Here is a 19,459-nt window from a genome sequence, read left to right as displayed (position 1 = left end):
TACTTATTGAGTGCCTTGTAGATACCAGGCAATATGAGGAGATATGGAAAGGTTTTATCTATACTGTGTATTCACTGTTTCACAGAAAGTATTTCATTTACCACACAGAAATTCATGTCCTTAAACTTACCCCCTCTCTAGTTAAATCATATGAAATCTCAAATAGTTGCACCTATTTTGACAAATGCAATGATAGCTTCAACAATTTCCAGATATTTCAAAATATAGATTCAGTTCCCACATCTGCTCCTTCTGTGAAATGGAGCAATTTGCTTGCAGTCTCTGAGACTTGCATTTTCCCCCTGCAAATTGGAAGTGCCTACCTCAAAATAGCAGTGTGAAAAGTAAATGAAAGGCACAGTTGAAGAACTCAGCCTTATTTTTGATACAGAGCATGCACTAATTAACTCAGAGCTATTATTAGTTTTCACTACTCTATTTTATGATTGTTTCCCATCACTCTTACTCCTTTACCCTTATTACAAAGAAGTATAATCTTAAGTAATCACAAGAGGACAAGAGGCATATTTTATGTATTTTTGTATCCCTAGTCTCCAGCAAACTGCCGGGCACACAGTCAGTGCTTAATAAATCTTTGAGTACATAGTAGAAGTATGGCTTTTAATAAAGCAAATTGTCTACAATATAATGTAGAGGGAATTTAGCAAATTAGATGGGAATTCTAGCTAGAGAAATGTGCACACAAGCTGACACTGTCATATATATATTTGATGGCTAAAATTCCTAAATGTTCAAGTATTCCAGACACTAAAATTGACTTTCAATTTTAGTACCTCATGTGAACCATAGATATACAATTTTTGAAAACTTCTAAGTTTGTTCTAAGTTGGAAGTGCTAACTATACAGCCATGTCAATTACAATATTAAGCATTTTATAAATGTGAGATTCTTGCTTTTCTCTAAATATACTTCCATTTTTAATAAGCTGTCACAAGAAAAAGAAAAGGAAAAGATTAGCTCATTTTAACCATTTATATTAAATTTTAGAAATTAACACCTTGCAAACAACTCACCACAATTTATAATTTTCAAGACCTTTGTATTGGGAGAATCTTTTCTGTAAGCTACAAAATAATCTTCATCTATCTAAAGAAGAGACCATCAGTTTCCTTAACTTTATAGGTGGAGAAGCTCTCCTGTTAAAATATGTATCAGTTTCAAAGAAATGAGAGACTTCTGGGTCCCTCGACTCTGTCAGCATAAGGCAAGTCTGTCTATTCAATGACCAACCCTAAACAATTGCCCACAGTACAGTTATTTAGGGCATCTCTATTACAAGTTATATATCATGTAATTTACAATCTTGTTAAGTTTTTAAAGGTAATTTCTACATTTATGAAGTACTTAAAATCAGAAGTAGTATCCACTGCCATGTTCTGCAAAGTAAAATACCATCTAATCCGGAGTTCCAAGAGCAAGATCAACTTCCCCAATCACACATTTGCTGGGGAAGTTGAAAAGATTTGTATGAAAATTACTCAGTGAGTGTGATAGTACAATGTTATAGAATGTAAATCCATGATCTCAATGACATTGTGGCCAAAGGTGGCCGCCCTTGTCTGCAAACGACTAAAAGTTCTGAGGTGTGACTGGCAGTCCTCTGTATTTGTATGCTCACCAGATCTACCCTGTGGTGGCTTTGGGCTCCGTTCCCAAAATCAGCTGCTTGTTGGCTAACTTGTCTCTTTTTCATGGCCTTTAAATGGTTTGGCTTAAGGGTGTGTGAGTGTGAGTGAGTGTGTGTGTGTGTGTGTGTTGTAACTGAAAACTAGTTATCATTAGCCACCAGTAAACCTTTTCATTTTTATAAGGATTTTTACAATAATTCTTTACCTGTTTTCTGTCTTACTTGCTTCAAAACCTACATGAGAATATCACTTGAAATGTGTGATTGTTGCAACTGGGGGAAGATTATTAGCTTTCGTTGGAAACATATTTTATAATAGAAACCTTCACACACCACAGGCCTCACTAAAGCCAAAATATTGGACAGTTTTGGGAAAGCCAATTTAATGCAAACTAGTATATAGAATATTTTAAACTATTCATTTCTTCACTGAACTCACTAGAACCCATTCTGAGAAAGGCATTCAGCAAAATGCTAGAGAGTTTAAAAAAAAAAGCATCTTGCTTCTTTCCTAAAAGAGGTTGCAATTAAACATGGCTAAACAAGACACGGAATAAGGAGACCTGTTACCTTGAATACCTACTAAGTAGTCTAACTTCATGCGATATTTTAGAAATACTAATTTCATTACCAAAGATGATGGGCTGATGCTTCCCTAGACAATTATTAATGTTATATTTTTCCTGTCATGATCATGGCACTAGGTATGTAATAGTCCCTCAGGAAAAAACTATTTTGAAAGGTTTCACTTTTAGTACCCAATATAAAGTAACTGGATATACTTCTAAGCATATTTCTATATTCATCTGTTTTATTATTGATTTCTAGCCACACAAAATCAGTGCGTATACTAATATTAAATCTAATCTTTTTGTCAAATTCTGCAGCTGAAAAGTTGCATAAAGATTTTTGCATGTTTTATAATTTCTCCTTTACAGTTCTCCTTCTCTCATTATAGGAATCCCCATATGTTATGTACAAGAAAAATCACGAAATGTTTGAAGGAAATGACAAGTATGAAGGATACTGTGTAGATTTGGCATCTGAAATTGCAAAACATATTGGTATCAAGTATAAAATTGCCATTGTCCCTGATGGAAAGTATGGAGCAAGGGACGCGGACACAAAAATCTGGAATGGGATGGTAGGAGAACTTGTTTATGGGGTAAGCAGACCAGTTTATTCACGAATTTACTTACATAAACCTGAAACTTTTTTTCACCTGGGCATATAACAATATCTCAAGACCTGTTGCTGTTTTTAAATTTGCAGTTACATTCAAGAGGCATCTACCATGTTCAGATGTTTCTCTAGCTCATTATGGTGCAATTTCCAAATAATGAGAGAAGCTAATACCTCATAACTTCAAAGTCAGGAAAGATAAAAAAACTGAAATATGATGTCCTCTTAAAAAAAAAAAAGTGACTTCAGTATCTGTGATGACCATTCTCTTAAGCTCGATGCCACTCTACTCTAGCCATGTTGTTTTAAGAACTACAAAACAAATCTATTATGAATGTTACTTGATAATTCAAGGAACAGATTTCCTCCAGCAGTATAAAGTTGGGCCTAATTTTAACTAGTTACTTGTACCCCTGTTGCTTGTACTTACTGGTCAATATCTTTTACATAATTGGTAAAGCAATCATTAAACTACTTTAGCATCTATAAAATATTCACCAATAATGTGAGATTCTTATAGATCTGCTAAACACAGTAAATTTAAACTTTATGCAGTGCTATCATTTTTTTAGACATAGCGAAACACAAAACTTGGAGCGTATTCCATAGCAGGCCTCACAGAAATGCACGTCTGGCCCTTCCCTCTGAGTTTACCAGATACTGAGTACACACATTGATCACCAAGGGCAAATTCAATGTAGACATTCCTGCCTGAATAAGAACAGGATTGGTTTCTTCAGCTATCACTGCAGAGTATCACAATGAAACCAGCAGTTCACAAATGTTGGTGATGCATGATATTTCCAAAGTCCAGAAACAAAACCTGGAGCTCACAGTGAGCTGTGCCCATTGAGTAACCAATAAAAGTCACATACACTCACAGTGTACTCTCACAGTGTACAGAAATTTTCTGTAAGCCAATTCATATTTCACAGATTTCACCTTCAAAGCACTCTCTAATTCATCTTCACAAGACCCTTTTGAAACAATGACACAAGAGTAATCCTTCCCTAGAAGAGAGTAAAGACTCAATGATTGAGGACAATAATAGAAGTCTGGAGAGGGGCTCCTTTTCCAAGCCAGAACTACAATTTGGTAGTTTCCTGATTCTGCATCTTGGATTTCCGACCTCTACGCCACAAACTTTCTCCAACCAGTATCATACAGTAGCTGTAACCTCCACAGAAGAGGAAATTGTTTGGCATTAAGGAGCAATCAGTTAGTTTTATATTCATTTAAAAAGAACTGCTAACTTGTTAGTTGCCCTAAATGAAAAAAAAAATTCAGTTTTAAGAAAATCAAAAAGGAATTTACCACATGGCTCATCAACAGTTTGATAATGAGCTTTAGGTTCCAAACAAAAAGGATGTGTTTGTTTCTTGGTAATATTTTAAACTTTTAGTAATATTTTTAATTTTTGAGACAATAAGATTTTAAATGTAAACATGATTCAAGTTGTGAGAACTACAGTAATTCATTTTCTTTAGAAAACACTGTTGGGTATTTCATCTCAAAAAAAAAAACCTACTTGGATTACCAATTAGTTATGGATGGTGTAACTAACCCAAGTAACTTTCTACGACATTTGTCACGTATCTCTTCTCCAGAGTCCCTACCCACTGGGAAGTCCAGCCTCGCCCCTTTGCGTGGGCTCTGACCACATTGTTCACGTGAGAAAAACAGGTGACATGAAGAGAGAGCATAGTCAACCAAACACTGTGTCCATAGCACACGTCCCAGTAACACAGCCCTGAGGTCAAGCAGTTCTCAAAGAGAGACATAGCACTTGCTGGTACTCACTGTATTCAATCATCAGTTATTCTGCCAGGTTTAAATTCCCTCATCTCTGCCACTTGAGTTTTTCCCAAAAGGAATCTTCTTCCATGTCTCTTATGCTTCCTGTAGATTTGGTGATTTTCATTCTGGTGTCTGCAAAGTCTGAACTTTCTTCTCATTTTATTTTTTACTTTCTTACTGCTAATACAATGAATGCCCGATTTCCAGGGCCCAAGGTGGAGCTCTATCCATTCTCTCCTGTCCAGCAAAGCACATTAGATAGTAAAATGATTCACTTTGAAGCCATTATTATTATTATTGTTATTACTATTATTATTTCATTATTCTTTGTAAGCTCTGTTACTGGAGTTTCTGGAAAAGTGTTCTGGAAAACCCTCACATGTGGCCTCAGCACACACCTGGTGGTGGCCAAGAAGCACAGGAATCTCCTCTGCCCTCAGGGCCTTTCTGCCTGTGGCCCTGTGCACCACACCAAGTCCATTCTGTGTCTTCTGTTGCGCCTTCACTGGCCCTGCTCTGCTTGTGTGCATGGATTTTAATTCCGGGGAGTACTCCTCCAAGCACATTCCGTGGCCTGCCAGCACCAGGATTACCTGTGGTACGTGTTAAAATGTGGGCTCATGGGCCTCACTCTGGAAGCCCTCAAGAGCCCAAGTGTTATCAAGTTCTTGCAGGAAACACTTTACATACTTCATTCTGGGAATGGCTAAGAGGTCATGGAACAAGGCACACGATGTCACATCTCCAATCCTAGCTGAGAAAGCCCAGCTGTATCTTCTCTGTTCACTTGGCTGTCTCAAAACACAACCTGTCAGACTTCAAAACTGTCCTCATCAACCATCATGTCACACTCTGATCCAGTGTTTGCCTCCCCTCGCACCTGATTTCATATGCAGGAGGCAACTTTAATTCTCTTCTTTTAAGGCTTTCACCCTCATTAGTGGTAGCTTATGTAAATAAAATAAGAACACCACACCTGACAACTTGGTATGCAAAAGGTGGCATTTCAGATCAGTGATAGGATGCATTTACTCAATTATTCCTGTCGCAACAGCAGAACATCCACTTGGAAGATTAACAATGTTGGAGCACATCATCACATATGATACCAAGTTTAAAGGGATTGTAGGTACAAGAATAAAATATGCATGATCGACACTGGTCATATGATATGAGAAGAATTTTTCTAGGCACAAAACCAAAGGCTGAAAACACAGAAAGAAAATTCTGTATGGCTGCAGCAAAATTTAATACATATATATTGCAATGAAGTACCGTGAACTAAGTTGTGTAAACAAAACAATTACTGGACAGGGAGAATATTTGCAGCATATATGGAAAATAAAAGTTAATTTTTTGAATATATTTAAAAGCACTTACAAGTTAGTAAAAAATAAATACGCCATATGGAAAATAAGGGCAGGTTAGGACATTGGAAGAAAAAAGGAGAGTGGCCATTTGATTCATAAAAATAAATTCAAATTAACACAATGAAATCTAGCTTTCCATGGGTCAGACTGGCAGAGATAAACAATAGTGAAGACACAGATGGGCTGTCCAGCATTCATAGCTGCGGACGTATCCACACAGTGCTGGCAACAGTTGAAGTCTGTGTGATATTCCTGGAGAAAAGTTTCACAAAACAAATCGTGACCATTATAAGGATTGTTACCACTTAGACCAGCAATCCCATTTCTAAAAATTCATCTTAAATACTTAAGGTACGTACCAGGGTTTGTCTTCAAAGATGTTCGCATCATCCAAGCTTGAAATTGTGTAAACCTGGCAACAGCATAGCATAGACGTCTCCTAAAATAAGAACTAGATTGAGCAAATTTTGATATTTTCATATGATAAAACACTTGCAATCATTAACTAGTTTTTAATGTATATGATAAAAATAAAAAGGAATTCATCATATACTTCTGAGTAGAGGAATTATAAACTGTTGTGTTTTGTATTATCCCTTTTTAAAATAAAAATATTATTCATCAGACCATGTCTAGCAGGGCATATATGAAGAAAAAGCAAGAGTAGGTGAAGGGAATGGAGGTGACTTATCTTAATTTTCTGTTTTTATACTGATTTTTCCATTGCTAGTTCATGTATTACTTGCGTAATGAAAGTTATACAGGTAATAATATGGCAGAAATAATAATAATAGCCTCCAGGCAGTGAGCCTGACTTTTGTGTGTGTGGGCATTTCTGCTGTAAGCTACGTTCATTCTCACTTGAGGGCACTTAGGGTTAATGCTCCACCACCCAATGGGCAGCATCATGGCCTAAGGACACCCCCTTGCCAGCCTCCAGATCCCCTGGTACCAAGCTGCGGGCCATGGTGTGCAGCAACACCTGAGCATCTCCCAGGGTGGGTGGCAGGGTGGCAGCCTCTGTGTAAGAGCACACATGCCTCACAGTGTTTCTGATTCCACTTTAATGCCAAATATTTTCCTTTCAAGATGATCAAATAACGTTTGTTCACCTGTAGATCATGTAACCGTTCATACTGTTTTCATGACACTTTATTTCATTCAGTTTAGAGATCACAAGATTTATGGAAGACACACCAACTCCAATCACACATCAGCCATGATGTTTACAACTCACCTGAGTCTCAGTTCCAGCATCTAAAAGTGATAAACAGCGTTATCATGAGTGTTAAGATATTTAGTTGAGCATCAGATACATGATCCCTCCGTCAACGCTCACAAGGATTTTCTTAGGACTTCTTTAATGGAAAATCACAGGAATGTGGGGAGGCAGACAGGAGAGTGTCCTTGCTGTACAGACATGGAAAGGGGGCTCAGACAAATTGCTCCAAGTCACAGAACAAACACGGAAGCTGGTGTCGTATGATCATACTAGCCGAGACCTAGATCCACTGTTTCCCAAAAGCTGTGTTACAAATTCAAAGTAGAAAATCAAACTATGTGAATAGGAAGAAAATAAATGCCCATTTCCAGATTTTTGTGTGCGCTGGATTGGAAAAATGTCATCAAGCAGTGGGTTTCTTCCATCCTCCAAACACAGACTGTAGGGTAGGTTTTCTTACAACTGGAAAGGAATCAAAAAAGGACCATTTGATATTTGCATTCATAATATGAAGGGGCGGCCAAGTCATGAGTCAGTGGCACCATTCCAAGTGAAACAGAAAAGGCTGCAACATAGCAGCAATTCTGGCCAAGAAATTCAGAGTCAGCCCTGTGGGAAGGCAGCTAGGCTCCTCCTCTGGCCCGGCACACATCCTAAAAGACTAACACAGTTATCTGAATTTAGGTTACTTCTGCTTATGTCCACTCTTTCCCTGGTTTTCTTTGTTCCCATCTGATCACCAGCACTGATAAAAAAAAAACCTTGTGCAATTTAAGTGGTAAATTCTCCTAGGAAAAGAGTTCACTGTTCATCTTTGTATTTATCACTGTTCTTAGGCAACTGTTGGCGTCCCTCTTCAAAATGTAGAATGAATGCATAACTAGTTCATTTTGAGTGGATTAATCCAGTGCCAGTTGCTTCATGAAATGCATTAACCTATGTGTTTTCATGTGTCTTTTCTCTTATAGAAAGCAGAGATTGCTATTGCCCCTCTGACAATCACTTTGGTCCGAGAGGAGGTCATTGACTTCTCTAAGCCCTTCATGAGCTTGGGCATCTCTATAATGATCAAAAAGCCTCAGAAATCTAAACCAGGAGTGTTTTCCTTCTTGGATCCTCTGGCCTATGAGATTTGGATGTGCATAGTCTTTGCCTACATTGGTGTCAGCGTGGTCTTATTCCTAGTTAGCAGGTTTAGTCCATATGAGTGGCATACAGAAGAGCCAGAGGATGGAAAGGAAGGACCCAGCGACCAGCCTCCCAATGAGTTTGGCATCTTTAACAGCCTCTGGTTTTCCCTGGGTGCCTTTATGCAGCAAGGATGTGACATTTCACCCAGGTTAGTTTGAAAACCCTTCCCTTCTTCACCAACTCCCCAATAATTCTCAGTATTGTATGGAATATCTCTCTACACATTCTTTTCCTGGAGGCAGAGCATTAATTTGAAACACAGAAAAAAAACTTGCAATTCCCAAATTAGTCTAAAGTACATTCATAGCCAGTTTTTCCAAGTTAGCACCAAAGGTGGACACATCCCAAGGATGAACTTTCCTAATGGAAAAGTATGCAACTGCTCAGAACTCTCAAAGATAAGTTAGTATTAATATTTCCTTCAATGGTCTGGCAGATAGAAATGAGCATCTAAATTGTCAGACTAAGAATTTATTTTCATTTTGCCTCCTTTTCAAAATCAAAAGTTTTTGTTATTGTTGCTGTTGCTCATCTTTTAAAAATTAATTTTGACCTTGATTTACATCCCATGTATGTCACGGGAGATTTCTGCCACAGACTTAACCTGACACCTGAGTTGGTGGAGCAAGTACCAGATAGACATTTTCTGTGTAACAAAACATGAATAAACCAAGCTGTGGGCAGTTAGCAATCTCAGTTCTGTGTCAGTTTAATAGACATATTTTTCAATATCTGTGGAGTCATGGCTTGCTTCCTTTGGATGCCACTAAGGACATTTTTTAAGAGTGGTAAATCCAGTGCCAACGGATTTTAGTTATTTTTTAGTTATGTTTGCCAAAAATGTAGCCATGTCCTATTGCAGGAAGAAAACATCAAACTTCTCCCCACAGAAAAAATAACCACAAGTAAGGAGAAGCTACGGACTGAACTTAAATATCAGTGACTTATATTAGTATCACAAATATACAGATGTTTTAAGGAAGTGTATGCTTTCTCAAAAGGAGATAGTTTAGGCAAAATGCAGTCTATGTTCCTTAAGACCCAGGAAAAATGATAAATGTGTTTAAATTCTAATAACCTAGGAATCTGAGTCAGTGACTCTGAATCAATGAAAATGAAAAGAAAGCAAAGCAAGTCTCATAATGGTTTTGAAAACCAGGATTAAGCAAATGCTAAGGTTAAACCCAACAGGTACCAAAAAACAAACAAACAAAAAAAAACCAGCAGGTGTCACTTATATAATAATGTTTAAGAAGGGAGAATTTTAAAGTTAGAAATGTCATGAAAAATATGAATTTTTTCTTACATTAAAAAAAAATGTTTAAAAACAATCTGTTTCCAGGAATTTTAAATAGTTTGATGGTCCCAGTGAGTGGCATCAATTGTGGAAAATGACCTGGATTTTTTTCTTCATTCCACCCTCACTTTCCCCGTGCATCTACTCACCCACACACCCCTGATACCAGGGAAAGGATGGGGGGGGAGAACTTTTCTCTTTGAGATTTGGCATCCATTTTTAATGCTGTCATGCTGTACATTGACAAGTCACATGCTCTGGTCTCATGTTGGCAGCAGCAGAGAGAACATTCTTGGAGCATTAGGTAAAGATGCATTAGGAGATAGCTTCTCCTCCACTCAGATCAGAAATGAAATATCAAACAAACAAAACAATCCTCAGCGGAGGTCACTCTGAGACCAGTGTATGCCCTCCTCTGGTCCAGCCCCATGTGGGCACATGTCCCACCTGCCCTGGCAGGGCTCTATCCAAAGGCAGGCCCAGTTCTTTCAGAAGGGCATCCACCAGCTCCTGTGAAATCTGAGACCGTTCCCATTGCTAACACGTACTGCTATTCACATACCACAAAGAGAAAGGATGCTGCTGGTGCAACCACACAGCTGTTGTTTTATCCTATCACCCATAGTCTGCACCCTAATTGCAGAGATGCTAAACTGTGGAGGGGGAGGATATCGAGGAATTTAAGTAAGGGTTCCCTTTCTACTACCTCTGAAGCAAAGGCATACGTTCCACATTCCTGTTGATAAACAATAAAAAGGAAACCTTTTTCTATATTTTCAGTGGCATTCATATATTCGATATGGCATAAAAGGCATCAGGTGATTCAGAAAGTCTAGAATCATTCTGGAGTGGACTGCCAGAAAACAAAATGATAATTGGCCATTGTGATTTTAAACATAACATGTGAATTTATGATATTTCTTTTCTTTCTCTATGTTGGTTAGAGAAAGGAAATGTTGCATTACCTTATCCATGTTTAGATCCCTCTCAGGTCGAATTGTTGGAGGTGTTTGGTGGTTCTTTACACTCATCATTATATCATCTTATACCGCTAACCTCGCCGCTTTCCTGACGGTTGAGCGAATGGTCTCCCCCATAGAAAGTGCGGAAGACCTGGCCAAACAAACAGAAATTGCCTATGGAACACTGGATTCAGGGTCAACCAAAGAATTCTTCAGAGTAAGTTAAGGGAAAAACTAACCATGAAATGTTCATGATTTGAAATTCAGGCAGTTGTTGCCAACAGCTAGCTATTTGCAGGTTTTGCAAATATAACAGTAATTCTGTGTTTAATGCTAATACTTCTACTTGGATTTTATAATCACTTTGGTTTGCAAAAGCTAATTTGTTTATTCACATTGCAAGAGAGACCCAAGGAAAAGTAACAACAGAAAGGTAATTCACACAATGTTATTAATGTAACTTATCCAAAAGATTCCAGTGTTGATAATGCTATGATACTGCCTCTGAGAGGATTATAATTTATGTATCCTTTGGTGTTAAGAGCATAAAAATGAAAGCAAGGTTTTTTGTTTTGTTTTGTCTTAAGAATACATTTAATTTGGTGCATTTGAAACCAAAACCTTAAGTGAAGCTCATATTTCCTCATATGAGGTATAGTCTATAATCTATTCTGTAACAACGGACTTCAAAGTAATGTAACAAAGATGGTAACAGAACTCTTAGGCTCTGGACACCTTCTAAGGTATGGTGTATGCTGCTTGTCTCTGCTTTTCTGCATAAAATTGTTCAAACTGACATAATTTCACATGTGGATGTGACCCCTTTCTTTGGCTCCCTATCGGGATGGCAAGGTATTTGGGTTTTACGTTTGTTTGTTTCTGGTTTTTTTAGTTGTGTATTTTATTAGGAGGATGAATGTTTGATCAATGAAACTCCTTTACTCTGCTTCTACTGAAATCCGGAGACACGCACTTGATAATGTCTGGTCAGAGATAAGGATTCATTTTGTGACTTTAAACCAAAGCACTAAAAAAATAAATAAATAAAAACAAATAAATAAATAGATAAATAAATAAATAAATAATAAAACCAAAGCACTAAAAGGTTAGCCAGAGTAACATTTTCACAAATATTTACCTAAGTTAATAATGAGGGCATTTTACGTTTAATCTCAGTTAATCTAGGTATTTAATAATTTAGAAGTCAAGAATATTTCCCGATTGTCTAAGCTTTCATGTAAAAATAATGACAGCCCTTTGAAGTAAGTGCATGCTTATGTATACAGTACTTGGAGATTACATTGTCATTTTAAATGTATATGCTTATCACTTTCTCACTCAGCTTGGAAATTAAAAACAACAAAACATCCTACTTTTTAAACTTTCATCTACTTGAAGTTCAGTAAGAGATTTTTCTTTTTTAAAAAAGTATCCTTAAAAAAAAAAAATAAAAAAAAAATAAAAAATAAAAAAAAATAAAAAATAAAAAGTATCCTTATATACTACATAATACTATATTAAGAACAAATCACTCAAAAATTCTGTCAAACCCATCACTGGACATTGTTTACAAATAAAACCAGGCAGTGAACAATGTCCTTGTCAACAATTTAGAGCATTGCTAGTAGATATAATGAAACATTTACAATAATTATGAAGTATTTGCAGATTTTTCTAAAACTGTAAAGAATGCTCATGACAATACATTTTATTAACAATATTCTGTGGATAAACTTAACTGACCAAATTTTTTTTTTCAAATTTTTAACACTTACTGAGTGCATCCCAGTCTTTAAAGCTTCCTGATAGAAACGTTCACATTTTAGCATAATTTCAGTTCCTTGCTGGAAATCTGTAAATCTGTAACTTGCTTCCACCAAAAAGTAAGTAGGTAAAATTCAGTAACTTTGCCTAGAAACATTGGAGGTATGCATCAAATGGAATACAAGTTTGTGCTATCACTTGCATTTTACCAACAAATGACAACTGATTTTCATGTAAATAAGGCAAATATTTGCAGGTTCATCATTCTGCCTGAGTGATAAAGGGAGAAAGAAATGTCATGTTGATTCCCTGAAAAAAAATGTCAGCAATAACTCACCATAAAAGCTCTTTGGCATCAAGCATGCTGAAATATTTATTTCTAATCTTTATAGAGCTTTAAAAATTGTTCCAAATTCTAAAAACTGGTGAGGTAGATAAGAGACTATATTGATAAGAAATACAGGAATAAGGAAAAGCCGGCTTGCTGGATTTGCAGGAGCCTTTCAGAGAGGACCTGTGCCGGTCACCCCAGTGCCTCTCTCCTCTCGCTCCCCACCCAACTCCAGTTTTAAAATTGAAAGATTTTTTTTATAAGGCATTTATTGTTGCAGAACGGTCTGAACCCTAATGGGACAGGAAAATAATTTTCCCTGCAGCACACTTTCAGAAATGCATAAACTGGGTTCTCTGATAGAAATCTAATTCATTTCCTACCCTATGTTCCCCGTCCTCTCCCACAGATGATGACCTGGTTTAAATAAACCATTTTGTCTGACGGGTTGAGGAAACAGAATGTGAAGGGTATTTTTGTACTTGTCAAAATGTTTTCTCGTAGGAACACAGTAATGGTACATCTATCAGCTCCGCTAAACTGCCTCAGGCAGTGACCCTATACTCAGGCTTCAAAAAATGTTGCAGTCACAATCAACTAGAGAAAGAATTAGGCTAAGGGGGTGCTGGGGGGGGGGGGCTACATCCAAATTCAACCGTTTCCTTGGTTTGGCCCATTATGAAACTTGTATGTTTGTGTTTCTGGTATCTTGTTAAGCATAAACACAGAGGCATTTAAGGAAAGTCTGTACCTGTCACTTAACGGCAGCCTTGCTGGTGCTTCAGCATTATTACACACCTGATGTGTGCACACCGATTTCATTGCAGTTCAGATGTGGCTGTTTCAGTATAAACAGGAATGCATAAATGAGGTGATTACTATCTCAGAGCTTATAAGATTATCAAATATTGTGCACATCAGCCTTGCTGCATAAGCCTGCCGGAAGCAGAAATAATTCACCTGGCAACAATGTAAATATTAACTATAGTGCATGACATTTGTACATATTTTCCATTAAAAACAGGAAAGGCAGGATACTTAATTTTGAGAAATTTTAAGGACAGCACATTTTTAAAACTCCAAGAATTATTCTAAGTAATAAATAATGCTTGAAATCATAAGCTCCTCTGCATTGAACTTCACAATAAATACAGAAATCTGAGATTTTTCTAATCTTAAAAAAAAATAATGACTTTTGTATTATCCTCTGCAATTACCTTGAGCATATACACTCCCCACAACCTGATCCTTAAAAAGACATTACAGTTGGAGGTTTTGGGGACTGGAAATCCCATTATCACTGTATTCATGAGTTTGCTGGATCTGCAGAAATTTCCTTTCAGCCTGTCTCATCAAATTTATAAAGGTGTGCTTGCCCTCACTCCTTAGTATACACCTCCTGTGGTCACAAATACAGTGCAGGGATATGATTTCTAGTGTTCCCTTTCTGAATGCCCCAGGCACCCCTTCCCCATGAGGATGCGACCTTAGTTACGCCATTCACCTTGAAATCAGAATCAGGATTCCTAAACCTTCACAGAGTGACAAACAGTGTGATTTTTTTCCCCTAAAAAGAGTCGCTTTCATTATTCCCCTATTTTCCCACCGGGAAGCTGCATTTTATAATTTCCTTCATACAGAAGGCTTGCTAAGTGTGGCACAACTATGCTACGGATTCCTCTTTCTTCTAGACTTTAAAGGAATTAACGTAACTTCTTTTGCACTTACGGCATATATGATTCAATATACTTAAACAAATGCCACAGTAATTTTCCCTCACATTAGTATATGCAAATGGACTTCTAAAAGATATCTGCGGCCTAAAGATACTTTATTTCTTTTAAAAAGGAATCATTAGCTTTAAGGTTTCATTGCATTCTATAATTAAATTATCTGCATAATTACCAAGCCCTAAACATACTCTTTTTCTACTCTGCTGTGTTAGTTTTATTTAGCGGTTCTGATCCCTTTCAGTAAGATGCTGAACAGTAACTAGAAGATTGCAGGTAATTAGCTGGACTCTCATATTCTTAAAAAATTTTCAAAGAAAATTTTCAATCAAAATAATACCCAGGTTTTACTTCTTCTGTTTTCAATGTAGTACACCGGACGAATAACCAGTGTATGTGGACCTCTGTACCCTTCTAAGTGAACCTCTCAAGTCAAGTTATCAATGCATTTAAAGAGTGATTATACACTGAAAGGATGTTATTTACCAACATTTCTCTAAATGGAAATAATCAGAATAAATGTTTAAGGACTTTCTGTATCATCTGGTGATCCAGAAGTTTATGGTTTTTCAGAGATTGAAACTTGTTATAAAATGGCAGAGTTAGGGATCCCTGGGTGGCTCAATGGTTTAGCACCTGCCTTCGGCCCAGGGCGTGATCCTAGAGTCCCAGGATCGAGTCCCACATCGGGCTCCCTGCATGGAGCCTGCTTCTCCCTCTGCCTGTGTCTCTGCCTCTCTCTCTCTCTCTCTCTCTCATGAATAAATAAATTTTAAAAAATATTTTTAAAAAACGGCAGAGTTACTTCTCTGGAAGAGAACTCTATTATTAAAGATGGAATGATTGGGGCCAGGAACCACAGGCTCCCTATGGATCCCAAGGATGAGGGGTCTGGATCCAGATACTTCTCTGTCCAAGACCCACATAGAACCTTTGCAATTACATTTAGTGTTGGCACGCAGTTTCCTAATGTGAGGATTCCCATAGCAGAGGGTAACCTGTCGCTACCGACACACACACCCCACAAGCTATCACTGCAATACTTTTTAAGTGTTAATAACATAAAACACTTCACAGGACAATACAGGATGTCTATTTTCCATCTTGATATTTACCACCATTTGAATATACATTAACATAAAATATCTAGTTTTTTAGTAGTGTCCAACTATGCAAACCTCTTACTGTATAGGATATTGATTACTGAGTTGCCATCCTCTGAAACCAAAATTTTAATATCAGTTTTATCAGTTTCTTTGTCTATTCGAATCATTGATTTTGTCCTGAAACATATCTGAAGTTTGCTAGTCAGTCTATTTGTTGTATTATTGAAGATCTGTCTCTTACTGGATTTATATTCTGGTAAACAAAGGAAGGTTCATGTAAAATGAATATACATGCTACTCAGGATTGCCCCATGCTTAGATGCAGGCTTTTCTAACTCATTGAATGTATCCCTTGGGGACATTTGCGTTCCTTTGGATGTATTTTCACCTTAGAATGTCTGTATGGATGAAAAATAATAGGAATGCAGACACTCACAGAAGGTTCTAGATAAATTAAGTAGTGGGGAGCCCAAATAGACGGAAATAGACATACTGCTTGGCTGAAGTGAAAGTGTTAGAAAGACTAGCTCCCCAAATATATAAGAAAACAAGAATTGCCTTTTTTTTTCAGGTTCCCTTTTTACTTGGAGAAGATTTTTAAATGTTTATTATTGAAGTGTAATTGGCTACGATGTCATATTAGTTTCAGGTGTGCAACATAGTGATGCATCACTTCCAACCATCACCCAGTGTTCTTGGAGATAAGTGCGCTCAACACGTGTCCCCACACAGCGTTGCTCAGCCCTTCCTGACCGTATTCTCGGTGTCACGCTTCTCACCTCGGTGGCGCTGATTTTACAGCTGGCAGCGTGTAGCTACGGAGGAGGAATCCCTTCCCGTTTAATGCGTTCTTGTTGGAGATTTTATTAGAAAAAGTGCACACCGTTTGGGTGGACCTCGAGTCTGCCTCTTGCGTTGCGGACATTGGGGTGCGGGCCCACTGCGTCTCCTCCTCCTTCGTGCCTAGCTGTGACGTGATAGGGTGACATCAGGGGTAGGGACCGCTCTTCCTACACATCTTAAAACTTAAAGGCATGAAAAGAGACTAAAATAAAATAAAATAAAATAAATAAAATAAAATAAAATAAAAAATAAAATAAATAATAAATAAAATAAAATAAACAAAATAAAATAAAATAATAATAAATAAAATAAAATAAATAAAATAAAATAAAATAAATAAAATAAATATAAAAGAAAATAAATAATAAAATAATAAAATAAAATCAAATAAAATACATAAATAAAAATAAAATAAATAAATAAAAATAAAATAATAAAATAAAATACATAAAATAAATAATAAATTAAATAATAAAATAATAAAATAAAATAAATAAATAAATAAAATAAATAAATAAAATACAATAAAATAAAATAAAAAGACAATATGGCAGCAGTCCTCTGTTACAGGATTCAAGTGCAGGGCTAAATGGGAATTTTGCAGAGCTGGCCCTTCTGGGGTTTGCTGTGAGTGTGACAGCAAACATGATTGTAAATGCCCCACTCTACATGGCATCCTACACTTAATGATAGCACGGGCGTGCCCTGAGCCCCCGCGTGGGGAGGTTCTGTAGGAGCATGGGGCGGCGCGCTCGGGCCCTGCCGGGCCCTCGGCGTCCGTCTGTCCGTCCTCGTCCTCCGCGTCCTCCCGGCGGGGGTTGGGGGGAGCGTTTCTTAAACGGCTTCGTCCCCGTCGGGGTCCGGCCAGTATTAACGTGTCGTCCCTTCTTCCCTGTGCTTGATTTTACGCGGATGCGCTCCAGAGATCCAAAATCGCGGTGTACGAGAAGATGTGGACGTACATGCGGTCGGCGGAGCCGTCGGTGTTCACGCGGACCACGGCGGAGGGCGTGGCGCGCGTGCGCAAGTCCAAGGGCAAAGTTCGCCTTCCTGCTGGAGTCCACGATGAACGAGTACATCGAGCAGCGCAAGCCCTGCGACACCATGAAAGTGGGAGGAAACCTGGATTCCAAGGGCTATGGCGTAGCCTACTCCCAAGGGCTCCTCATTAAGGTGGGTGGGATAGTATAACAATGTCGCGTGTGTTGTTATAATATTCCACCTTCCCTGATGGCCCCACGCACTGGTTTTGTTTTGTGTGTGAACATGGTATGTTCGGTTGGTTTTGTTGGGTTTTTTTTTTGTTTTTTTTGTTTTTTTTTTGTTTTTTGTTTTTTTTTTTGTTCGTTTGTTTCTTTTTCTTTTTATCCATTTCATATATTTTGATCAGCAGTCAGGTATTTTTTTCTTTCTTTCTTTTTTTTGTTTTTTTTTTGTTTTTTGTTTTTTTTTTTGTTTTGTTTTGTTTTGAAACTTTGGAATAATCGATCGTAGCTGACCTGTGTATCTTCCAAGGCCATATAAAAACCAAACTGGTTGAACACTCGCTGCTGCCGGTGAGCCTCACACACGCGGAGCGACGCTTCCTGTCTCATCCACTTGTTCTGGTCGCTCAGCTCTGCTGTCCTGTCGCCTAATGATTCTACATTTCACCTTTTTTTTTCTTTTCTTTTTTTCTTTTTTTTTTTTTTTTTTTTTGATTCTGCCTGCCTGCTACATTCTGAGTACAAAGAAATCAACCTCTTCCTAACAAACCACTTTTTTTTTGTTTGTTTTCCCCATTTCAGTGTTTCGTTTATTATGGCATCGTTATGTTCTAGATTAACCGGAGGTGGTATCGGTGCTAACGCTGTGACCGCATCTGTCCGTAGACGGAATCACCACCCCGCGGGAGGCTGGGCTCTGATTCTACGGCGCTTACTGCACTCACACTCTCACCCGTTGCAAAGGGAGTGTGGTGTAAGTAAGATCTGTAAAATTAGACCCGACGACAATCCAGAATTGTTCACACACAGACCCCTGCCATGGGATTCATAAGCAAAGCATCACACATGCGGGTTATGCAGATAATCCACATGTGCGGACGATGCATTCTTAAGGAAACACTGGTAAAATCTGCCCCTTCTCACCCCTTTCGGTCCTGGACATAGGGAATTCACATGCTGGTGCCCAGGAGGCAGGATGTCCTATTTTCCTTAAGCAATAAAGGCTACTGGTGAATGGGCTGGGGCTAGACCAGAGCCGGAGTCAGCAGGGACACCTGACAAATCACTCTGATCACAGTGCTGCGTAGGAGGGATTCGTTCAAAGCACAGATTCAAGAAGAAATCAGAATCTTTGTAAAGGACTTAACCATGAACCTGGTCTTGACAAATGATGTCTCTGGTAAGCCTTTGAAACCTGAAAGTAATGAGACCTGTCTGATTGCCCAGCAGGGATGAAAGCATGGATCAACATTATAGGATTGATTTCACTGGTTTGAGAAGGGCAACTGCATGCAGTGCGCTTGGAGATGTGTGCTGGGTGGGAGGGCAGGGTGAGGGGGGCGACAGAGCCAGAAACAGATTGCTAGCCCCGGAAGAGTTGTGTTAAGCCAGTACTTTGTGTTTGCAGGCAGCACTGTAATAGTTACTGAGGGGTTTTACGGTGTGTTCTAAAGGGGCCATTTTAAGGGGAGAGAGAACTAAATCAGCCAGTGAAGACAAATGGGTGTGGGGCCTTGGGCAGTTCCAAAGTCACGTTTCTTTGAACACACTTCCCATATGAAGTGGAGGAATGAGCAGGGAGAAAGCCAAACAAATAAAGTACCCGTGATAAGATGCTACCCCCCGAATGTTTCGGCCATGCAGCAAACGTGAGCTGGCATCAGGGTGTTTGGTCTTCAAGGGTATATTCTGTGTGATGCAGTGTGAGAAATTCAAAGCCAAGGAGCAGAGAAACATCTATGGAAAGTAGGAGTTGCAAAAGCACTTTCATGTCACTATTTAAAAGAACGAGAAGGGAGAGAAAAGCAAT

The 19,459-nt window shown here is 38.2% G+C and overlaps 1 protein-coding gene across 1 annotated transcript; it reads left to right on the top strand.

The window, feature by feature from the left end:
• The first annotated feature begins 2,606 nt into the window (after positions 1 to 2,606).
• LOC119878944 (glutamate receptor 4-like) lies at positions 2,607 to 19,399 on the top strand. The gene is made up of 7 exons (XM_038589465.1): positions 2,607 to 2,814; positions 4,963 to 5,226; positions 8,189 to 8,559; positions 10,689 to 10,887; positions 17,368 to 17,531; positions 18,265 to 18,403; positions 19,352 to 19,399. The coding sequence occupies exons 1-7, from the start codon at positions 2,623 to 2,625 to the stop codon at positions 19,397 to 19,399; spliced, it is 1,377 nt and encodes a 458-aa protein (XP_038445393.1). The 5' UTR covers positions 2,607 to 2,622.
• Positions 19,400 to 19,459: the final 60 nt, after the last annotated feature.

Source organism: Canis lupus, unplaced genomic scaffold (genome assembly GCF_011100685.1).
Source record: "Canis lupus familiaris isolate Mischka breed German Shepherd unplaced genomic scaffold, alternate assembly UU_Cfam_GSD_1.0 chrUn_S2128H2327, whole genome shotgun sequence".
NCBI classification, from domain to species: Eukaryota; Metazoa; Chordata; class Mammalia; order Carnivora; family Canidae; genus Canis; species Canis lupus.
This window is presented reverse-complemented; position numbering and strand designations above follow the sequence as displayed.